The sequence below is a fragment of the Alosa sapidissima genome, chromosome 8, assembly GCF_018492685.1.
Source record: "Alosa sapidissima isolate fAloSap1 chromosome 8, fAloSap1.pri, whole genome shotgun sequence".
NCBI classification, from domain to species: Eukaryota; Metazoa; Chordata; class Actinopteri; order Clupeiformes; family Clupeidae; genus Alosa; species Alosa sapidissima.
Genome location: NC_055964.1, coordinates 15,145,687 through 15,169,866, shown reverse-complemented (window position 1 = coordinate 15,169,866; position 24,180 = coordinate 15,145,687). Strand labels below are relative to the sequence as shown.

Here is a 24,180-nt window from a genome sequence, read left to right as displayed (position 1 = left end):
TTACCAAGCTACAGCGCTTCTCATCTAGTGAGACGGGCGAAGTGATACTCTTGCCCTACAGTATGTTCTATTTTCTGCCTCAAATCTAAACATTGCTGAGGGAGCAACTCTGTGCGGTGGTGGGATTTTGGTCCTGAGCCCATGGACTTGGCTTGGATCGGCAAGTTGTTTTTCTCTCTGTAGAGAAAAAAAATGACATCTACTTCTTTTTTCCAGAATGGTAAAGTAATAATAGTGGCTACCATACATACAATGTCCTGTGACAAACCTTATTAGGATTCAATTTGCAGTATACTGTACACCCTCATACTTCTAAAATCTTTTAAAGAGCAAAATCAGCTCCTGGAACATTTATATGTAGTGCATTTACATGGTTTCTCATATAAATGGAAATGCAACAACCCAGTGCTGTGAGCGAATAGCATCTGGGAGGCGGCTTCCTCAACCACATCCTTTATCAACAGCTTTGGAGGAAAATTGCTGGCCACGCTTCACTATCTTCTCTTGTCTACTGCAAGTTTCTGCAAGTCAGCCACCATAGCTGTGGATACTCAGTTCAGATATCCAAAAGGGGCACAATTACTCAAGCTTCTGTATTCGGACTGTAAAGTTGATTAACTTTACATGTATATTAAGTAAAACACTTTACTCAAATTGATCCTTAAATTAGTTGCTAGCTGGTCTTGGTGGATTGTTTTTGTGTTTGCACATTGTAAAGTTGCCAGTGAAAGAAAATACCACTTTTCACAGCTCTTAAACTGGTGGCTATTTAGTTACATGAAGTGTTACATGTACAGTATAATGACCTTGATTGAAGTTGTTTTTCTTGCTAATATGTAAATAAATAAATGCAATGCCTTTCACATTTTTGAAATATTTAGTTTTTTGCGATTCCAGCATATTAAATTTAATAATCATCTTAATTAATGAACTAACAAACTAATTAACAATGGACACCTGAATGGTAACAATGTTACCTTACTACTTCAGACCCCAGAGAGTGCTACCAAAAAATGGTGGCAAGAACATCCACTTACATCCCTTAGACCTATACACATTCATAGCATATTACAGCTAATTTATGGACAGCTCCAAAGTGGCTCCCCCCACTTGAGAAGAAACACTAGAAGTCACTATCCTAATTAAGACACTTGTCAGTGAATGTTTCTTGTACATGACAAGATTACGTGACAAATAAATTCAAGGGATGCATAAATTATAGTAGAACCTCTGTGAAAGATAGCAAATAAGACGAGCTCATGAAAGACTAATCTTTTGCAAAGACTTTCATATTATTCCTAAAGCTTTCGTTGGCTTATAATACTTTCCAGTGGCTTAACCTCAAGGTTGGGATTGTTAATTGATGATCAGTAATTCATGACACAGTCATGTCAGTCAAGCTTCAAGATTGCAATTATGTCTTTTATTTTTGGTTAAACGTGACCTGTTTTATTAATAAGAACATGAAATGGAAGGATTTAAAATGTCCATCTATTTTCCATGCATGGGATGCCGTCATTTGACTGAACTAGTAGCTCATACCTGTCTGTGCAGTGGTGCAGAGTGTAATTATATAGACATTAAACAACAATTAGCTTCAGCAATATGTCCCCCCTCAAGCTCTGATGTCATGTGACTAGTGTTTATGTAACTTTCAGCACGGCACCCTAGGGACTATAGAGTTTAATATCCTCTTTGGAATCAACCATTTTCAACTTCTCCCCTCAACAAAACTTCATATGGGCTGTGGTAGTAGGTTGCTAATTCTCCAGCTAACAGACCAATCCCCACCCGGTCCTAACTGCTGCATGCTCCTATAAATTGAACAGTCACCTACAGTATACAAATCTGTGGCTGAGATAGGAGCAAAACTCTTCACACATCTCATCTGTTTGTTTGCCTATCATTTCCCATTCAAGTCAAGACCTGTGAGGTTAAAGGCATTAACCTTGACAGCTATTGATTATTCAGTTAACAGCAATGATCATCTATCCAATAGAAACTGCTTACAAGCATCCATAACTACAGTATTAGTAAAAAATCATTTTGGACAGTTGCACTTATGATTCCAACAAATGTATGTTCTTACTCAACCACATACTTACATAAAAATAAATATTCAAATGACAAGGTTGGACGTGGATGCTGATTTCTGCTTTTGGGTATATATTAGATTCAGATGACAACAATGTTTTAAAAGAGCTTGAGTAGAATTAAAATCCTAAATGAAGGATATGATAAACCTGTTCGTAATTCCATCATTTCTATGGTAATCACACTCATTTTGCGTTACAATATAGAAAATCGCCTTTGAGAATTAATAATACCCCATTTATCAGTTGATATGCTTAAATAACAATGTTCTTCTCTGGAGGAAAGCATAATGCATAAAAGATGGCATATATTTCTCTTTGAGCCCTCAAGTGAGAAAGAGAGAACACCAGCCATTGCGTGCTGCAGAAAGGCTAGATTGACGCTGCAAAAACACCCACCACAGTGAACACACTGAAAAGCCTTTTAAAGTTTCACGGAGGCCCCAATGGGCTTGCTAAGAGCAGAACCGTACCTCACTTCCTTACGTTGTATGTGATTTTTTTCTCTCTCTCTCTTTCTTTCTCTCTCTCTCTCCCTCTCTCTCTCCATATACACAAGCCATCTCTCTCTCTCTCTTTCTCTCTCTCTCTCTCTCCATATAGGCTACACAAGCCATGTTATACACTCAGTGATCTTAGAGCAGTGTGTTGATCCAGAGTAAAGCCCTATGCAATCAGAGAGTGATTTGAGTTGCTGTTCTGAATATCTTACCTTACAGCGATAGAAAAAATTGTTAGGGTTTAGAAATGCCCCATGGTGTAGCTCTCTTAGACCAAATACAAATAATAGTAATTAGAGTATATTGTTGTGAACAAATAGACGCGTTTGTGAAAGTGTAACCTATAATGTGTTTGAATCTGTGAGATGTGTCAACCTATTGGTGATTACAACTGCACAGAGAACAGAAACCCCAGCCCCTAACAGCACTCATGCTGTTCAATTTCTCAAATTGTAGGTAAATGCAGTGTCATGAGGAAATGATTATTGATTTTCTTCCAAACAATTAGCAACAATAAAAACTGCAGACCAACAATAGTATGATGATAATGCGATATCAGTTTTGTATAGTTCTACAATCCCAGAGGGATACAATGCCATGATCATTCAAAAACACACAATGAATGAGCATTTGTCTCACTTCATCCGGCACAAGCTGAAAGCAATAGGCTAATTCCTATTTCAGAATCTGTAAGTTATGGCTTGTTCATTAATCACTGCTTTCAATAAGTCGGGCTTCATTAATGGCTAGTCATTGATAATACCAGTTTCTTTCGTTATGCTTACACTCATAAATTAACTGAAATGGAGCAGAATGGATTAACTGAATGGATTCTATTCGTCACGAAAGTAAAATGGTTGTACCACAGTGTTTTCGCATCTCGCTTCTGTAGCAGCCGAATCAAGCTTTTTAGTTTCGTTTTTATAGTAGGGAAATAAAGGGCTCGTTTGCTCCGAGGACCTGCTTATTGGTTACTCAATCCGTGTGAAATGCTGTTGCAGCACCCGGGCCTCCAAATAACGGGGAACGAGTTGTCAGTGCGCGAGTGGTGGGAAAAACAACACTTGAACCAGAAATAAGAAAAGAAAACTGGCTATACGCAACCGAGAATCTGACTAATCTGCAGTCTTTCTTTGCGCCTGTTGCACGGATGCAATCTTGCCTTAGCAATGTTATAGGTGTTGGGGTTACTTTTGGTGTTCGCAACCTGGAGAAAAGCAAAGGGGCGGAAATGTCTTGATCTCAATTGTATGAAAACTGTGGCCGAATCCACCTGTGTTTTATCAGGCACCAGCGCACAACATAAAAAGCAATGTGCCAATATTCCGCTTCATCAACTCACGCGAATGTTGTGAGTTTACACGGTAGTCTCTTGAACAATAACACATAGGTTATGGCAAGCAAGCTTACGGCAGCACACACACGCCGATGACTGTAAAAAAAGGCGCAACATCAACTTCCCAGTGACAGTCGACTATACCGCTGTGAGCAGTGACCTGTGTTCAACGTGTAGCCTTTTCACAAAGTACACAGCTCTTGCATATCTCAGATGATACATACGAAAAAAAGTGTCCTTTTTCCCCACATTGCTTACCTTTACTTGATGTACGCGTAAAGCAGAACACGGGGAGCATAAGAATGCCCAAAGCGACGAGCAGTCTTCTTTCAAGCATTCCCATGACTGTTTCTCTCGTCTCTTCTTGCGCATTAAACGAGGCAAAATCCTCGCATTTCAGTCGTAGGACATTTTCAGCGCCTTTACAGCAAGTTCCTGTGCGCTTAGTGCATACGGCAAAGGAACACGACAAAGGACTTTGACTTTCTTGGCAAAAGCTAATGCTGAATCAAAGACAGGCAGCATCCCGTTTCTCCTAAGTTGAGTCACCATAACTACGGGTTAGTATCGCATCCCAAGTCGAATGTCTTTCTCCAGTGCCTGAACACTTTGCAATGTCATACATTTACAAGCACATGGAGCCAATGGGAACAAGGAACCGGAGCAGTGGGCGGAGAGAAGAGACTCATTTTACAGCATCACTCTCACTCATCAGCAGGCTGAAGGTAGAGTGTTAGGTGTCCATCAGACTCCTTACCTCTTGACTAATTGGCCAGTATTTCCAAAGACAAGATTTTCAGACATAGCTACACGTTGACTGACTAATTAATGTGTTAGGCCTATATGCTCATCAAGGGTAAATTCATCATGTTTATGTTTTTTCTGATTTGTGTTTTATTGTTAACTTGTACTTTGCTTATACAAGACCTGACTCATCTGTGAAGCTATCATTAATAAATATTCAGTCAGTCTGTGTGCTGTAGTTCAGAATATATTAATGACATTTGTTACAGACAAAAGCACTAATGAAAAAGTGTGATCTAACAAGGGCTTGTTTCATTCCGTCGATACTCCAAATTCATTTCATATTGGCTGACATTATGATTAATAACTGGAATCTGACTTTAACACTATCCTTGTTCTGCTGTTGGCTGTATGCATTGGAGTAGGTCATTGTTTCATTCATTATGTTATTAGATTTAAAAAAAAAAATTATGATGATTGTGAGCTGCAATACTGTATGTTTGACCATAACTGTGATTAATGCGTAACACGCAGTACAAGCATGGCCCCTTACCTGCACACCTCATCCCTTGCCATCATCTATCATTTTCAGACTCTTATGTCTGAAAATAGTTTCACACCAGCTACCTATGAGCTTTTTCAAGTAAAATTGTTTTCTCTGGGGAGCTTACAGAAAAGAGAGAGAGAGAAAGACTCAAAGAGGACAAGTGACGGACAGCTAGAGCAGGCCGTGGCCACTGCTGACTGCAGGCTTGGGCTAGCTGCAGATTACTGTAGTCCCCATGAGGCCAGGTGAAACAGATGAGGTGGTGATGACTCGCATACAGATGTGGCATTACTCGTTAGGCGGTAATTCACTGGGAATCATGCAAATGCCTGTAATGCGATTCCTCACTGGATTATGCTGACCATCAGGTGGTTCTGTCTCCTCCTCACCGCCCGCCCGCCATCGAATATGTGGGATGTGTGCTAGTCTCATAAGCCACAATTGAATTCAGCTGAGAAAATATTACCTCTTGTTGAGGTTAATATCCTGTTTCGTGAAAAGCAATTCAAATGGTGCAGTTCATTGGAGTAAGATCTTTTTTTTTTTTTTTTTAAAGGCTTGTTTAGAGGCACACTGAGCATTTATTGTGCCATAAACCCAATTATGTAAAAAAGGTACATCAGGGACTGTTTTATTTTTATTACATGAGAACTAAAAAAATTGCAACACAAGGTATGCAAACCACTGTAAGAATGGTAAGTCCCAAGAGAGAACTCATGTTTTTCTATTTAATATTTTAGCGTAATTTGTTATTGTGTAGCTCGAGAAGATACAGCATTTAAATTGCTCTGCCAACTAAAACACAATGTATTGTTTGGTGGGAAAAGTGTAACACCATATTTTACATTAGAACATGCTTTTCAGTGGTTTATTCAAGTTTCAACACACATTGCATGTGATAATGTAATTACAGCAGAAACTCTAATTATGCTAATCAAAATAAATCTATACACGCTGAATTACTCTGGGAATAATGTTGGAATGACTCTTGTTGTGGAATAACACTGTCCTTGATGTCAGACTGATGGGTTTGTAAGTGTGGGTATCATATCTGTTATGGTTCTCATCCCTGCTAGGTAAGTCATAAAACACATTCTGATTGGTCTATCACCCATTACACTCCACACATTTAATTGGTCAGAATGTTGTTTGCTGTTCGATAATTCGTCTGATTTGTCTTTTTAAGGACCATGCTAAGGACCCAGCACAAACAGCAATGTTTGAGGATCGGTGAAAAAGAAAATGGCTTGAGCAGCAACGTTGTGTAACCCCGCCGAATTCTACTCTCAAATTTAGCTGATAAGCCTAGCAGACATGATACCCACATAAACATGACTAGTGTAATGCACATCAGTTGGATTAGGGTGCTTTCCATCTTGTCTCTTCTCCCTTTTTGTTTGTGCTTTAGATTCAGATCATAACCACCACATGTGGTAACATTTGGGAAAATATTAGTTGTAATAGTATGTGTAAAGAAAACACACATATATGGAACTCTCTGGGATCTCAGATGCTTTCATTCTCTCACAAAAAAAGTTTAAAATATAAAATTGAAATAAAATAAAATTGAAATAAAAATAAACTATTTTGTGTTTCAGTGTTATGCGTCAGTCCCCTGGGTGGCCCGAGGCCTTGGTTTTCAAGATGTACTTTTGAAAGCAGAAAGCTTACAAGTGAAACTGAAATCAATACAAAAAAGCAAGTGTTTGTTTTGGTTGAGGCTAATAAAAAGTGCTCTGATGAAGTTGTTCAAGTGCTACTTAGTTGGAATTCTGGATGCAATTTGCAAAGCTTTTTTATGTAAATGCTCAAAATCCCCAAAAGCACTGACAAGGATTTGTTGTTCACAATCACTGCTGAACTGTTATGAGTCTCATTGAGTCCTAGTTCTGTTACCCTCATTAGCAATGAAAGGAAAATAAACAAACAATTACCATGGACATTAATGATATGCAGTGAGCAAAATTAACATATTTTGCCACACGGGATGCTGTTGATACCTGCATTGTCAACAAAGAAAAAATATGTGTCACTTTATCTTTGACTCCCTCACAAAAAAATAAATAAATGTATGGGTGCCTCATGCAAAAAACTGATGTGGTTTTAAGAAGTAATAAAATCGGAGCTTCAGGAGCAAGACTTGCACAATTAATAGAGAGATGAGGATTGAACACTGCAGTAGTGTTTACTCTGCACACATCCTGACCAGGCTTCCATAAAAACCCTAAGTCTTTGGCCACAGAACAACATCATCAATGTCACTGTGATGCCTCAGGGATGACACTGTTCTAGCTAGTTACCCAAAGGGATTTCACTTTGTAATACTCTCTGCAGCATGAGCAACAAATGTTCTATGAGGCACTGAGAAAATGCACAATTGAAATAACAAATGTGTAATAGGTAATGTGTACCATATGGTTTGATATTTAATACTTTTCAGATTTGTTTGGTGTTCTTCTGGGAGCTGGTTTGTCACCAACTTATTTAGCTGTACCACAATGATCAAGGCCACTGTCAAGAGCTTACTTGGAGAAACACTTGCTGACAAGTACAATTCTTTAGGCTTTGAAGTACCCTAAAATAGCTGTTGTTCAAAGGGAAAAAGTATTGTTATCCAATTGTTATCCAATGGAATTTAACTGAAAGCCAGTAAAGTTTATACATCAAATAGGCTAGATAGAAGAGCTGTTTGATAGCTAGATAATAGATCTCTTGAAATTGAAACAATTGTTTTAAAACTGTATCCCTACTTTAGTTCATTTCACTGAATGTTAAGGAAATATTAAGCTTTTGTTAAGCTCTGTTTTTCTTTTACTGAACCAGTTATATCATAAAGGGTAGCTGATGTACTGAGAGAATAGTGTCTGATTCATGCTTTGTTTCCGTCTTCTTATGTATAAACTCACCACACGTCAACTCAACTCACCACATGTCAACTCAACTCACCACATGTCAACTCAAAACATTTTGCAAATTTGAGCGATTCGCCTGATAGCTGCACTATCATGCTCAGTCACTATGTTTCCAAGACTGGCAAGTATGGCAGAGGCAAGGCTGGGGCCACTGAAACTCCAAAGGCTGGCCAAATCGAATGTACTCAACTAGTGTGGAGGCAGTCCCAACCAGTGTGATAAGCATGGCGTGATAAGCATAGCAACATGCAAGGATTTCAAAGGAGGGCATGGTGTGTAGACATTGCTTTTGCAAAGTTTTGCAATTTGCCATGCATGCTTGCAGTACCTTGGACAGCGGTATTGCAACATTTCCCCAGTGTTTAACTCACCCAGTAGGTTTTTGTTGCATATTGTTGAAACATTTTGCCAGGCAAACGAGAGCTGTCAGGCAAGCTAAGCTTTTTTTACTGTATGTGCATTCATGGGAAGAAGCAAAACGAACACCAGGCAACGTTTTTGTGTTATCATCTTTGTAAGATGGTATATGGTTAAATGACTCATTACAGGGTGAATGAAGACTCTCTTGCCCGCCCCTACTGCCTGTAGGAAGAATATCCCGCTTGCAAGTTCGGTGTATCCTACCTGCCGATCAGTTTACCTCCTGCATCCCCAGCACAGAGACAGGCTAACGAAACGCTAGCGATTGTTGCAAACGTGTGTATAATGGCAGAGCCGGCGAAGAAGCAGCGAAAAACCCTCGACGGAAGATGCAAAGAAAAGGAAAAGAGCTTCAGACCGAGCGAGGGCTCGCACATGTATTGACACGTACAGACGCTAGGGGGAGCTTCGTAGAGAAAAAGCATCAGGCTTGCCTGGTGTCCCTTTAAGAGTGACTGATTAGGTATTCTGGCATTTGAATAATATAAAATGTTCACCTTTTAAAAGCAGGTGTAGTCCAAATAGTGGTTAAAAGCATCAATACTGCCCTGCATCATCGTTGTTTGTTGACACTGTATTGTATTATTCCATGATTTCTAAACTTGAGATTCCTTTTAATGTTGTCATCAGTTGACTTAAATACTCTTGTGATTGATGTATAACGTTCAGTTGTGGGTACAGCAAATCAGATAAGAAGGCGGTGACGGGCGGTGATGAGTGCTGTTTATCTGATGAAGTGAGAGCTTAGTAAATTCCACATAATATGGCAAGGCACAGCGTGCGCTTTCTGTCAGCAGAAAAAGTCGGTATTTACGCTGTCTTCATACATACATCTGCCCCAAAGTGTCTTCTCTTTGACTCAATAGGCAGGCAGCAAAACAAATCTGCTTATATTTAGGGTAAGGGAAAAGTGTTCATGTTAGTTAAGGATAGTAAGTAAGGATCCTTCACAAAAATTGTTGTGTGTTGTATTTTGGTGAGAAGACAGTGAGAGTAAACTCTGTCCAATAACAAAACAGAAGTAGTTGGTCACATACATGCACATTTTAATGGCATTAGCATTTATGACATTATTTCAGCGAGCAACATGGATTCTCATAGCTTGGATCCGCCTGAAGCCATTGGGCTTCCCCTTAGCTCTTGAGAATATTGACTGTTGAATGACTGTTGAATCACTGACTGTTGAATCTTGCATTTGGAAAGCTTTCGTGCCAGCAGGGAGTTCACAGACAGAGTTTATCCAGTTTCTTCTCTGAGTCGTTCTGTATTAGCTTTTATAAATCTAGCCCTCGGGCAGCCTCTCTTGTCCATGCCATTGCAACTGCCCAAACAGTCATTTCATGACAACATTGTCATGATGGTCAGTGTCACAGCCCTTGTGGGTGAATGCGTAAGGTATCTGCAGTACACTAACTTTCCCAAACCACTTGCCCAGACATCGGTCCACATAGCAGAGCAAGTTTTAATCTGTGATAATAACAATCTTTACCTGACTAAATTGTGTTTACAACATCCTGCAGGTGCAGAGATTTTTGCTGTTGAGAAATAGCCTACTATCACCAAACCCAACTTATAACTGCCTCCAGAGGTAATCATTAAACGCTGAAATGATAAAAAAAAATCATTCTTTCACAACCATAAACCCACCATCAGAAGGTGGAAATAATTTGCTTAGGTAATTGCATGTTTCCTCTAATGACACTGCATTTTCTCTCCCAGTTGCAGATTGGCTGGAGGCACAACTGATGACAGGGCAATAAATTCCTCTTTTGATAAAACATATGTTTAGGATTCTGCTTAGTGCCCAACAATAATAATAATTTGGTGGCTCCACTGGGAAAAATGCAGTGACTTAATGCATTAGACTGACAATGTACACACATATGAATATCTAATCAGCATCTATTCCAGAAGCAAATTTGAGCGATTCGCCTGATAGCTGCACTATCATGCTCAGTCACTATGTTTCCAAGACTGGCAAGTATGGCAGAGGCAAGGCTGGGACCACTGAAACTCCAAAGGCTGGCCAAATCGAATGTACTCAACTAGTGTGGAGGCAGTCCCAACCAGTGTGATAAGCATGGCGTGATAAGCATAGCAACATGCAAGGATTTCAAAGGAGGGCATGGTGTGTAGACATTGCTTTTGCAAAGTTTTGCGATTTGCCATGCATGCTTTCAGTACCTTGGACAGCGGTATTGCAACATTTCCCCAGTGTTTAACTCACCCAGTAGGTTTTTGTTGCATATTGTTGAGACATTTTGCTATGTGAACCTTAATCATAGCAAATATTTGACTATTTTGTTCATGAGTTTGAATTCATTTTGTTACTGCAAACATGAGTTATCAGAACAGAAATCAAGCAGTGGCATGTGGTGCTAATTATAAGCATATTACTATACCCTTCGCCATGAAATATGTATACCTTATGGTAATGCACAAAAATGTTTCAAAACTATTTCCATTATGTGCCTACAATTTTAATTAGTACAGGGACTTACCATGTGACTTATAGCTTATCAGCAGTGTTTTATTATATTTTGACATCCTTGTAGCTTTCTCATGTACACAAGCTTCCATGGTTTCCTAATTAGAGGGGAAGATTAAGAAAACATATTTGTGAGTTAGAAATGGTGCTAGGGTGGTTAGTCATAGGTGCTAGGGTGCTGTAAACATTTAGCCAAGAGAGTTCCCACATGATGATACTTGTGTATGTTCCAGTTAGGTGTGTGGGAACAATGGAAAGCTGTTGTTTCCAGATTTGAGCCCTGGATGTTAACAAAAGTAGTAGGTGTTTTCTGAGGAAATAGGGTGAATATCAGAAAGATGGGGATCATGTTGCATTATGCTGTGATTGTGTTTTGTGTAGACACTGACAAACAATTTAACCATACCAAGCATTTATTTGAATGGTATGCAAAGGCATATCAACATGGTATAATATTTATCTCTGGGAAATATAGCTAATCCTCTGTTTTGCCCATGCTGCTAATAGGGCATGTCAGCAGTGTAACACAAGTCAATGGCAAAGAGTAAAGACCCTACACACATTTTGTCACCCAAAACGTAGAGCAGCAGAGACCTTAACAGTTCTCTAATGGTATAAGGGAACTGCGATACCACATCCCCACATTCCCCCACTAATGATTCGGGTGAAAAGGGCCCTGTCTAGCCGGCAATGTGGTCATTTCAGGGAGCGCACAGGGCATGTCTCTCCCACCTTTCTGGCCCTCTATATCCATATCGGTACATTCATTAAAATCCCCCAATTTGTGATCCGAAATACAAAGGGTTAACGGGGTGTGTGACTCAGCAGGGATTCCATAAGCTATGGGGGCAATCAAGTGTACCACTGCAGCCATAAAGGCTCCATCTGCAGATGAACTTGTCGGCAGAAACAGGGGGAAACGGCACAGCATGAACGTACAGATGGTGTTTGAACGTGTGCCAAATTTCCCAAGCTCGGTGCACGTCGCATATATTTTGTACCCCTCCAGAGAGCAGCGGAAAATGGCCAGGTCTCATCATCCATCTTTGGTCCCCCATAGGTCAGTGCAGAAACATGGTCATTGTTCTGGCTGTTTGGTTTTGTCATTTGCCTTTCATTTTTGCCTATAGTAGAACTGATCATTAGACATAGACACACACACACACACACACACACACAGACACACACACACACACACACACACACACGCACACACACACACACACACACACACACACACTCATTACATACTGTATATGCAAGCCTAAACATTCTACAGAAATCCTCTAAATGATAACTCTTGCACAGAAGCTTGGAAAATGTCATGAGTGCTCACAGTGTCACCTGCAGTATTGTGGGGGAGCATGTTTAACATTTTAAAAAGCCATATCAAATGTTTGATGTTTCTGGCAGAGCCGTGCAGTTGACACCTGGCCAGGTTTGTTGTAAAATCACCATACACTCCACAGTGGCATACATGGCATTGGTAACCTTCTTCATGTGATTTTTATTATTATTATTATTATTCCAAGACAGTGAGAGATCAAGGTTAAGTAGGCCATCAAAAAACTGTAGACATTAACTAATCAAACCATACTTTCCCCATATTTTTCCATGAAATAACTTGTATTTTTACCCAAGCTCTTCCACCGTGTCTCCCAGTCATTCATATTTCAAAGGATATCCAAATTTGATTTACTTGTTGCTGCCTCCTCCCCACTCCCCCCTCAGTCTGTAATCAGAAGCTATTGACCTTGGACTTGCAACGTGAAGTTCCTCCAACCGCAGCTGCAATTAAATCAAAGGTATTTCGATGTTTCAGTTTCCATCGACTGCTGTTGCCATGCTTCCCCCCCCCACACACACACACACAGTTGCACATGTCTTGTGCAGCCACTGTGATGAAGCAAACTAGCAGGGCTGTTTTTGTCGTCTAAAAATGCGCCCCTAGTATTTTGCTCTTGGTAAGCCTTCAACAATGACATTCAGCTGTCAAGTGAAGCCATTATGATAATCATGAAATGTGACACAGTAGCTTCGCACTAGCAGTATAGAGGGTTCTCGGGGGTTTGCTCTTTTTATGGAGCGACTGTTGTGGAAACACCTTGCCACAAGGCTATTAGATTCTGACACGTAATCAGCATTGTTTCAGCATCCAGGCCATATGACTAAGGGATGTTTGACATTGTTCAAAGCGTCAAAGTTTAGCTGCCTTATTAATGGAAATCTCTGTGTTTTATGTTGGATAGGATTTTTTTCTTTGTTGTGTATGGATAAAAAGTTTAAAATGCTGTTCAATAGACTTGACTTCCACCATACAAAAAGGTCTGACCACATTACTGAAGACATTATTTGGACACACTCAGTGGGAGCCGTTTGTGTCTGTGATGATGGGGCTATTGTACAGGTCTATGGAAATGAATTTCTTCAGAGGGACAATAAACCAACTAACACACTAAATAACTATAACTTCAAGGCTGTGGGCTTGAGAGAAATCGCAGAAGAAGACCAAAATATGTTCACTGTTTTGGGGATTGACTAGCAGCTTCCTTTCTAGGATCCTCTTCAGATGCTACAAAGAGCTACCGTGCCTCCGAACAGATGACAACAGGTTCTTAGTGATAAAAATATCTTAAAATGGCAAAAAATGTGCCCAACAATAGAATAATATACATCTACTGAATTAAACATACACAGTACAGAGTACACCAGGAAAGATCCTTACATTATTCATTACATTTTCACATTATAAAAGCCTGAGAAGTATAAAGCCTACCTCTTGCGACCCACTTAGAGTAGATTGGATTTTGGAGGACTGTCTTTGTGGAGTATTCTGTGAGGAAGAATCAATCAGAGTGAAGAACAATGCCACGCTTTGAGCACTCCGATTGGTCAGATGAACAGTATTAGGGCTGCCTGGACAGTGCTACATCCCCAGCCAATTTAATCATCTGACTTTGAGAGAGTATTTTTCTTTCTCTCTCTCCACCTCAACCCACTCTGATCCCAGACACAGATTACAAGAATTCTATCGCTTCTATACATGGGCCCTGAGGAAGAGCTCCTCCAAATCAATTACGGGCTCATTTACAATCGAAGAGGCAAAAACATCAGGAAAGGGCCCCTCCATGAGTGTTGTGTTTGAGCACACACAGACCCCTCTTGAGTGGAAACGACTAACTCGATGGTTTTTTGCCCGTGTGCCGTCTAACTTTTGCGACGTGAGAAAATGCTGAATTTGCCCTGCCGATGAGGTTCTGGGATGGGAGTGAGCCGGTGCAGTTACCTCAGCCGAGACAGGTTCCATTTAAACTAAGAGATTGTCTCTGCCTGCAGTCACCGCAGTACAGCGGGGCTTTGGATCCCCTCTGTGAATTACTCTGTTGGACGGGCTCCAAATCCCTGCGCTCAAAATACATACAGTGGCATTCATAACAGATTTGGCATAAGGGAGGTTGACATGCTCGAGCACAGTAAAGAGGCACTCTTGCGACTCAAGATGGTGAGCACAGATTGCCAGGTCAAAATCAAATTAACCCTAGTGGTGGGAGAAAACAAACATTTTGACTGTTTGAATAAACCTGGCTTCATCCAATATTTAGATCATTCAATGAAGAAGCATAAGGCTATATGCTGTACTGATGTTTTGTGCTGTAATATGTTTTATCAGAGTACAATCAAAAATATACCTAATTCTGAGTTGCCACATCCTGTATTGTAATGCTGAGGTTTTTCTTTGCAGTCTATTAGGCCTACAAGCAGCAGCTGGTAAATATGAAACAAATGAATATTACACCTTTTAAATTATCTGAAAGTGTTATATTTAGATTATTAAAAACATTTAATCATTTCCAAGCTTCCTTGATGTTGAAAATGGACTGTATTTGCTGTGTGTTTAATCATTAGTTCAAACAAGGTAGAAAATCAAAGCCTTGGCAGCTCAGATGTTTTGGTTAGTATTCATTTATTAGTCTGATGTTTGAAAACTGAAATGTAATACAAGATTGCTGGAGATTTCTGTGCAAATACAATAATGGTCATCCCATCTTGCATAAATTGAGTCTGAACATCTGCCTGTTATGAACTGTGATACGACAGCCTTGAATATGAGTCCACTTTATCTGAATAATTAGCCTTTGCAAACAAAAAAGCTCCCATCGCCTTAGATGTTTATTACTGCATGTGCGACAGTCCTTAGAAAGGAAGTAGAAGTTCCTTTTGGTCTGCTATGCTTTACCTGTTGCCAGGCAACATGCAGTAAATGTAGGGCAAAAACTAAAATTTTCGACCATTTCTGCATTGGCTGAAACCATTTCATGGCATGAGGAACAACGTGAAACAAAAAGCAGAGAAAGGAGACTGAGAAGTGGTTTTAAGGGTACAAAGTGAAATGACCATTGAAGCATTGCAGAAAAGATACACAATAAGCTGTTTGTCGAAACTGTTCCCATATCTGCTTTTTTACAACAATTATTATACTATTTATTTTGTTATTTCATTATTACTGTAATCTCGGGTTTACTGAAAATACCCTCATTGAACCTCCAAGAATAAATAAAGGTTGAATGAATGAATGAATGAATGAATGAATGAATGAATGAATGAATGAATGAATGAATAACCTTTCAGTTTCATTGTATGTTACACAGACTACTTTGTGACTTTGCGAAACTCTCTCATGTGTGGAGATGACTGGCAGCAGGTTTCTCTTTTTTGCTAGCTATCACTCTGAATAATGGCTTCATGATGATGATCACAGATCTGTCCCAAAAGAATTACTGCTTTGGTCCTTTTTCCCCTTCAAATCACAGATCAGTGATTCATCACTTAATGGACAGAATCTCTTTTTTTAATATTTCAATATAGCTGATTTACCGCTGGGAGAACTGAGTGGCTCCATAAGGCCACCGGTTCAAATGGTGGCCCTGAGTTTCAACAGGCTATAAGTTCAACACTATGGTGCATAATCTCTCTTGTGTAACCACTCTGCGCATAATCTTTCTCATAATGTCTTGGAAACCCTCCAACTGGTTTAGACCATACGTTAATGAACCGGTATATAATTGCCATAATCTGCACAGCGAGACAGTTATAGAGTATAACTTTGTCACGCCGTGTAATTCTCGGGGTTGTGGATGAGAGGCGCATGGTTAGAATTTGAATGAAAAGGTCTGTGAAGATCAAAGATAAAAAGCCGCCTGCTGCTTCTATGTGTTGTTAATATGTTATAGGCATGTGGTGCAATTCATGATTAATGAAGTTGCTGTAAATTGTGTATAATTGTGTAAATATCTAAGAAACATAATACTTTTTCATCTTAGAATTCCAAAGAAGCCATTTTGACAAGCATTTTTAAGCTCATGTCTACATCGGCTTGCTGCTAGCAGGTTTCTTGGGAGTTGGGAGATGTTTCTGAAAATACTCTGCAGGCTTAATGTAACATAACTTTAGAGGTCCATCACTCTCAACTAGAGGCATGCTGTATATAACTAAGTGGCTAATCTCAGTGGAGTGCTATGTGGCACTGATACATTAGTTTGTGGTTTAATGAAGCATTGTCACGCCTGCCAATACATTTGATCCCCTATGCATTTACATTAACATGAGTATAATAGAGTATTTCATTAAGAGTGTATTGAAGGGAGAATATAATTAGAGGACTACTGCATAATTGCACATAACTTTTAATCATTCATGTCAGCGCTGCCAATTCATCTATGTCTGAGCTAATATGGTAATTTATTAATATAAAATTTAATATAAGGATTTTCTAAAATATGTGGAAATGAGGGGGATGGTGGCAAACAGCAATGTTGGACCCAGGCTGAATTTTTTGAAGGCATTATAAGACTAATGCTCCTGGATGTTATCGAGCGTATAAATCATGATGGTTACTAACGATTGCATATCAGAGAGAATTATACCATGATGATGTGCCCATGTCACTGAGATGGATATCATCTTTCACAAAGTTCTATTCAGTGTCAATAAATCTCTATCTCTAGGGCTTAGTTGAGCCACAAACCCAAAGCAATTTGTCCTCACCAACAACTGCTTGAAAGACTGGAAGGGTGATTAGATTGCCCATTTAGAGGGAACTATCTGATAAATGCCTGATTAAAAGATAATCTCCCCCAACTGCACGGGAATCCTTTTTTATCAAATCACGTCCTCCATACCTTTCCTTTGTGATATAATCACATACATTTGAAAGGTCCTGCAGGAAATATCTCACATTTATGCCTTTAATGTGAAAAAAATTCAATATAAAGCTGGGAGGAACAAGTCATTTTTCAGAGAGTGGTTTAATTTTACTCATAAATCCCCAAGAACTTTCATCCAATCCAGGCTATTGCCCCATCTTTCCCTTTGAAAAAAAACGCATGTGATGCACTCCCACTCTGTACGGCATGTTCTGGCACTAATGCTGGAGCTCAATCACGCCACACGTTGCATTGCATCTCTGGAATAGTGCACTCACCTACTGAGCTGAAGGCACTGGGGTTGCTAGCTCCAGAGCCCACAGTGCTATTCAGTGTCTCAACTAGAATCCCAAGCAACAACCCACCCACACTCACCCCACAGCTGGCAGAGGCCAGATGTATTGGTGCACTGCTGGGTACAAATATCACATGCAAAAGTGGGCAGTCTCCAGCAGGCAGGGTAGCATTTCCAAGCCTAGCCCTTGAGGACACTTAATGGCTCTTATATGTTACTGTTGTGTAATAGTAGTACAGTAGTTTATGGGTGAAAAAAAGTCGTATTGGCCATATAATTAGATTATGAGAAACAGTGATTTCATTGTATAGTGTTAAAGGGGTGTTTAATGCTGTTTTTAAACGAAAAATATTCTAAGAACTGTTAATTGATTGACTGATGAGTGGCTATGATTATGTGCACTGGCAGAAGAAGTGAAAAATAAAATCTGTGCTCGAATTACAAAACACTGTTAACAGGACCATAAATACATGCATCACAAAATAATTCACAGAGAGTCATTTTGTCCAGACGTGCTCCAAAATAAACAAGCTTAACACCAAAGAAAAATAGTAATTAAGTTAATGAAGTGTTATGTGGTGCCCAGCTGTAGGATATCATCAGAACAGTAGGACACATTGGATATATTTTTCCCATCAAATGAAGTCTTGTTGTTTGGTTATGTGGTTCACTGCATAGAGGTTTACTGAATACCAACTGTCAGAGTGCACACCCATCTTTGTGTGATGTTTATAATAATGTTTGTTTAGGCATCAGCGTGGACATAAAAGCTGTGGATTTAATGCAGTCCAATATGCTAATACAAGTGTTTGTGAAAGGTATTTTAGACATCATTTGTGATTCCAGTTTTCCTAAATCATAGCAATGCTAGCCAGCAATTAACTCCTGCTGTCAAGGTCATTGACCTGAATAAGTAAGCAATGCCAAAAGTATAGCAGCCTTAAAACAGGTTTAGGCTAAACAGGTTACCTTAGCAGAGCAACCATGTAGGTTAGCTTATTTCACATACTAGCTGCTGGCTTTTATATATACTCTAAGAGCTACATCATTTTACAGCTCTATTGTGAGGGTTGTTTCCAAAGAGACTTATAATTCAACCTGATAATTAGAGAACAGAGGAGCAGCTCTTAAACTGTCTTCAATTATGAAGATTTCTGGCCACTGCTAAACCACCTGAAATCCAAACTGAAAGGAATCTCTTGGCAGAGCTTACCACTGTTGAGATGCCAAAAAGCTTAAAGAAAAGATTCTCATATATATAAACAGTACAACCTGACCTGTGTCAGGCATTGCTATTATGTTTCTCCCATAGCCATGGTTTTGGGGCAGCCTTCTACAGTTTTTTTTTTTCTTCTTTTTTACATAAAGGGTGTTATCAAACTGTCAATTTTAGAATGAGAAGCGCCAAAGCAATGCAGGTAATTTCATTTTGTTCAAAGCGGAATTCAGCACCGACATGCCAGAACACTCGCTATGAACTTCAGAGCTGACAAACCAGTCAGCCAGATCATATTGCACTGCTTTGATGAAATCTACTTTCAGGGAAAGCACAAAAAAGATATAAGGAAATAGGTAATAACTGTGCTATTGAGAGCGAATTTATCATTACATCCTATCTGCCTGAGTAAATAGAAAGTTCCTATCTTGCCCTTTCGCACAGCAGTTCATGACTATCTTCAATAATGAACACTGACAGATTTCATCAGTGGTATAAGGAGCTGTGATGGAATGCAAAGGTGGCATAATATTTGTTTACTGCAGCTACAATTCCATTGGGACTTCATTATACTTTTAGTCAATTACTTATCCCAGAGTGTGCCCACTGCATCCTCGGTGAAGTGGAAAAGTACAGGTTTCTACACTTAACATAAGGGTGCAAAGCCACAAAATGCATTTGACCATTTAAATCAAAGGATTCGTGCAAACACCATTATGACCCTGTTTTTGAAATTGCACATACCGGTACTAAAATACACTGTTGCTTGATGAGTTTAGTTCATATGTTTATTTAAAGGCATCCAATGCATTTTTTATGCTCATGGGCTCCCCCTACAGCAGCGGAGTATTTATACTATACTAATAATTTATACACTGCCGGAAATACCACTCAGGACTTGTACCCTTCCGGTAGCAGCCGGGAATTAAACCCTTGATTTTTCTGGCTACTGCTGGCTAGCCCAGCTCCTTAGCCACCGCCTACATACTACTGCCCACAACTGGCAAAGATATTCTCTGAAGGTTATAGGCTATTACACTCCAAACAAACAGTAATACTATGATGTAAAGCAAGGTAAAAGAATGCATTTAATGCTCACTCTTACAATACACTACTCACAACCTTCCAATTTATCACCTGGCTGTCCAAGAGGCTTGCTCCCTCCAAAAAGTAGAGCTGTAATCCCAATCCCCATTTCAAAATAAAAGTCCCTGGCCACTTTCTGTGGCAGATCAGCAGATTTCCAATTCACAATCCCTTTAAATGTCGTGAAAGGTCACCATGGTCCACACATTTCTATTCATGAAGTAAGGGATGATTGCTGACTGACAGATGAGCACACAGTAGAATTAAAGTGGCAAATTTGTTTTCCATTGTTTTAAGAGCATCTGCATGTACTCTAAATTACATGACTCAGACACAACAACAGTGTATTTTGCTCACTGTTGACACTCTCTAACATTGCTTCCAGTGTCGTGTTTTATCTGACATACTTTTACTTTTGCAATACATGTCAAGTCAAGTCAAGTCAAGTTTATTTATATAGCACATTTCATACACAGAGGTCATTCAATGTGCTTTACATAAACAAAACCAAACGATAATAACAAATAAAAGCATAGAAGGGCAATATAGTCAAAGAATAGTTAAAAGGTAAAGATCATAATAAAAAGAAAACATAAAACACAAGGTAAACTCATTTAAAAATAAAGAATAATTAGTAAGCAAAAACAAAGGCAAAAGTAGTAAAAAAAGTAATAAAAGACAAAGTAGAATAATTATCGAGGCAGATTCAGAATTTGTAACTAGGCACAGTTAGCAGAAAGCGTCTGAGAACAGTTTGGTCTTAAGTCTAGATTTAAAACTGGCTACAGTTGGGGCCTTTTTAATGTCATCCGAAAGTTGGTTCCACAGCTGAGCCGCATAGCAGCTAAAAGCTGCTTCACCATGTTTAGTTCTAACTGTAGGTTTTACTAGCAGGTTTTTCACCTGGGACCTGAGAGGACGAGAAGGTGTGTACTGCTGAAGCATGTCTGACAAGTATTTAGGTCCTGCTCCATTTACTGATTTATAAACAAGCAATAGTGCTTTAAAGTCAATTCTGTGACTTACTGGAAGCCAGTGCAAGGACTTAAGAATTGGAGTAATGTGGTTAGTTCTTTTAGTTTTTGTTAGAGTCCTAGCTGCTGCATTTTGTATCACCTGAAGCTGTTTAATAGTCTTTTTAGGAAGGCCTGTGAACAGTCCATTGCAGTAATCAACCCTGCTGGAGATAAATGCATGAATGAGTTTTTCTAAGTCATGTTTTGACATCAGCCCTCTGAGTTTGACAATATTTTTGAGGTGGTAAAAAGCTGATTTAGTTATCGCTTTCATGTGGCTGTTGAAATTTAGATCACTGTCAATTAATACACCAAGGTTTTTAACAGTATCCTTTGCCTTCAACCCTTTTGTGTCAAGGAGAGTGGCAACCCTAAGTCTTTCCTCATTTTTACCAAATATAATTACTTCAGTTTTTTCTTTGTTCAGCTGAAGAAAATTTTGAGACATCCAGGTGTTGATTTGTTCTATACACTGACACATAGATTCAAGAGGACCATAGTTGTTTGGTGATAGAGCTAAGTAAATTTGTGTGTCATCTGCATAGCTATGATATGAAATCAAATTATTTTGAATGATTTGTCCAAGTGGGAGCATATAGAGGTTGAATAATAGTGGCCCCAAGATCGACCCCTGGGGAACACCACAGGTCAAGGACGTTGGTGTTGAGGTACAGTTTCCGATGGCAACAAAGAAGCTCCTTTCTTGTAGATATGATTTTAGCCAGCTGATAACTATGCCTGTAAATCCAACCCAGTGTTCTAGTCTGTGTAGTAAAATATTGTGATCAACAGTGTCAAATGCTGCACTAAGGTCCAGTAGCACTAGGACTGATGTTTTACCTGAATCTGTGTTGAGGCGTATGTCATTGGAAACTTTAATGAGAGCTGTTTCAGTGCTGTGATTTGCCCGAAAACCAGACTGAAAGTAATCAAAATACCCATTTGATGTTAGGAAGGTGGTTAATTGATTAAAGACTACTTTTTCAATAATTTTGCCAATAAAAGGTAGATTGGATATGGGCCTGTAATTGTTTAGCATGGAGGCATCCAGGTTATTCTTCTTGAGAAGTGGCTTTACAACAGCTGTTTTCAGTGACTTAGGAAAAGTGCCAGACAGCAATGATACATTTACAATTTGAAGGACATCCGCCGCTATGAGGTGAAAAACAGTTTTGAAGAAATTGGTAGGCAGAGTGTCTAAGACACATGTGGAAGGGCTGAGATTCTGTACCGTTTTTTCAAGTGTTTCGTAGTCTATCAAGCTGAACTCTGACATCAAGTTTAGTTTCCCTCTGTTTGTTGCTGGAAGTTCAGGTTGTTGAATTTGTAATTGAGCAGATATGTTGAGTCTGATTTTGTCAATTTTACCTTTAAAAAAAGATGAAAACTCATTGCATTTATTAGTTGAGAGAAGTTCAGGCGCTAATTGTGAGGGGGGATTTGTTAACTTATCAACAGTTGAAAATAGAATACGAGTGTTATTTGAACTTCTATTGATAATGTTAGAAAAGAAAGACTGTCTTGCTTTGCATATTTCAGAGTTATATGTGCGGAGCATCTCTTTATGGATTTCATAGTGGATCTGAATACATGTCTTTCTCTTTCTGTTTATTATTGGATTACATCTCCAAATCATTGGCCAAGTAAAACAGTCTGTCCTAGGGGCGTCACTAGGAGTGCAAAAGATCCGGGGCTTTTTTTACGGGGGTCCGATAGCCTCGTGAGACCATCCTGATCTCGCAAGCTTCAGGTTTCCACTCGCAGATCAGTCTCGCATTTTTCTGATAGAGAAAATTTGGAGCAGTTCACCAAACGAACGGCCAATCAGCGTTGGTTTTGAGGCGGGTTTAGGTGTGACGCAACGAACAACATGACGGCATCCACAGATCAGATGAGCATAGCTATCGTGCAAGTTTTATTCAAATTAGAAAGTATTCCTGGGGAAGCTGTGAAGCTATGAGTCTCAGCCATGCAGCTGGGAGGAATGAACGACACAGACATCCTCCACGGCTGATTCCAGTTCATAATGGAGGAATATACTTTCATCAGAAGTGTAGGGCCTACCGTGAAAACTTGGTGGGAATTGTCGTTGATTAGGTTCATGTCACATACAAATGTAAAATGTAAAAAATTTTAACGTTAGTTACGTTACCTAACTTAATTGTGTGTTAAACAGGTTGATTTGGCCCGTCGATAACCAACATAGGTGGTGATAGACAGATGGTTTATCCAATCAGCTAACCAGTATTTCCACCCCTTCCCAAAAGTTCTCCAACGGAAAGTTCTTAGATGGACATGCAGAGCAAATGCGAAGCATCTATCTGGTGGAGTCAGGTTAGGGGTCCGAGGTTTCTCCCCCAAGAAATTTAAAAAATTGGGCTGTCAAAGACGCAATTTCACCGTGGTTTGAGAAGCAAAGGAAGGCCAATCGTTGGGGTCCTCATCATCATATTTTAATAGCCTAAACTAATAAAGCTAATTCCATTCCACTGTAATAATCAAGGAACACCATGGGCACAGCAGCACAATGATATCATGCAGCACCTGAAAATAGTCCCCGTAGGCTAACTTCCAGCAACAAGGTTGAGCTGCAGCAGGCAAATTGGTTAGTGACTGGATTATTATGCCTGAATGAGAGTATAGTTCCATGTCAAATCAGTCTAGAAAATCGCCACGTTTCATTTTCCATTTGTCTTATTACACTTTCTACTAACTTGAAAGGAGACAAGTTTTAAATAGGAAAATTACCGGAAATCTTAGTCACTTTTAAACGTGATGCTAGCAGGCAAGATGCTAACGGTCTAATTCTCGTTCTGACTCGTTTTGAATCGCCTTTGACTACTTCAGAGTGGCTGCCTACAGGCATGCAAACATGTCCTTAAAACAACCCTTAACATTCGTTTTCAAAACTGTGCAACTCACCGAGTGGTTAGTGACATTCGTTGATGTTCCAAAACAAGTAGCATAACGAAATACAGTTTCTGTCGTGTTTTATTTGGCCTTTTGTTGATATTACTGCACCACTGGAAACGGAAATGGGGCTGTTTACATTTGGTTGTAGTCTTTCCGCGAGACCTTCTTTTACTGTCTATGCTTCAGGCTCAAATATTGAGCGGAAGTTTATATGCAGTTGTGAGGTGTCTGAAAAAAATAGTTCCACAATAGCAAATAAGAAGGCTGGAAATCATACATTGCGCCGATATATTTGATTTTAATAATCAACGAACACCACAAACCACTCGGTGAGTTGCACAGTTTTGAAAACGAAGTTAAGGGTTGTTTTAAGGACATGTTTGTGCATGCCTGTAGGCAGCCACTCTGAAG

At 39.4% G+C, this 24,180-nt stretch overlaps 1 protein-coding gene across 5 annotated transcripts in view; it reads right to left on the bottom strand.

Annotated features, from left to right (window-relative positions):
• The window catches only part of unc5db (unc-5 netrin receptor Db), a 104,655-nt gene extending 100,155 nt beyond the window's left edge, over positions 1 to 4,500 (bottom strand). For all 5 annotated transcript variants that reach the window (XM_042101140.1, XM_042101144.1, XM_042101142.1 and 2 more), the window contains exon 1: positions 4,188 to 4,500. In XM_042101140.1, coding sequence (XP_041957074.1) covers positions 4,188 to 4,272 — 85 coding nt within the window. In that variant the 5' untranslated portion in view covers positions 4,273 to 4,500. The remainder of the gene's footprint in view (positions 1 to 4,187) is intronic.
• Positions 4,501 to 24,180: the final 19,680 nt, after the last annotated feature.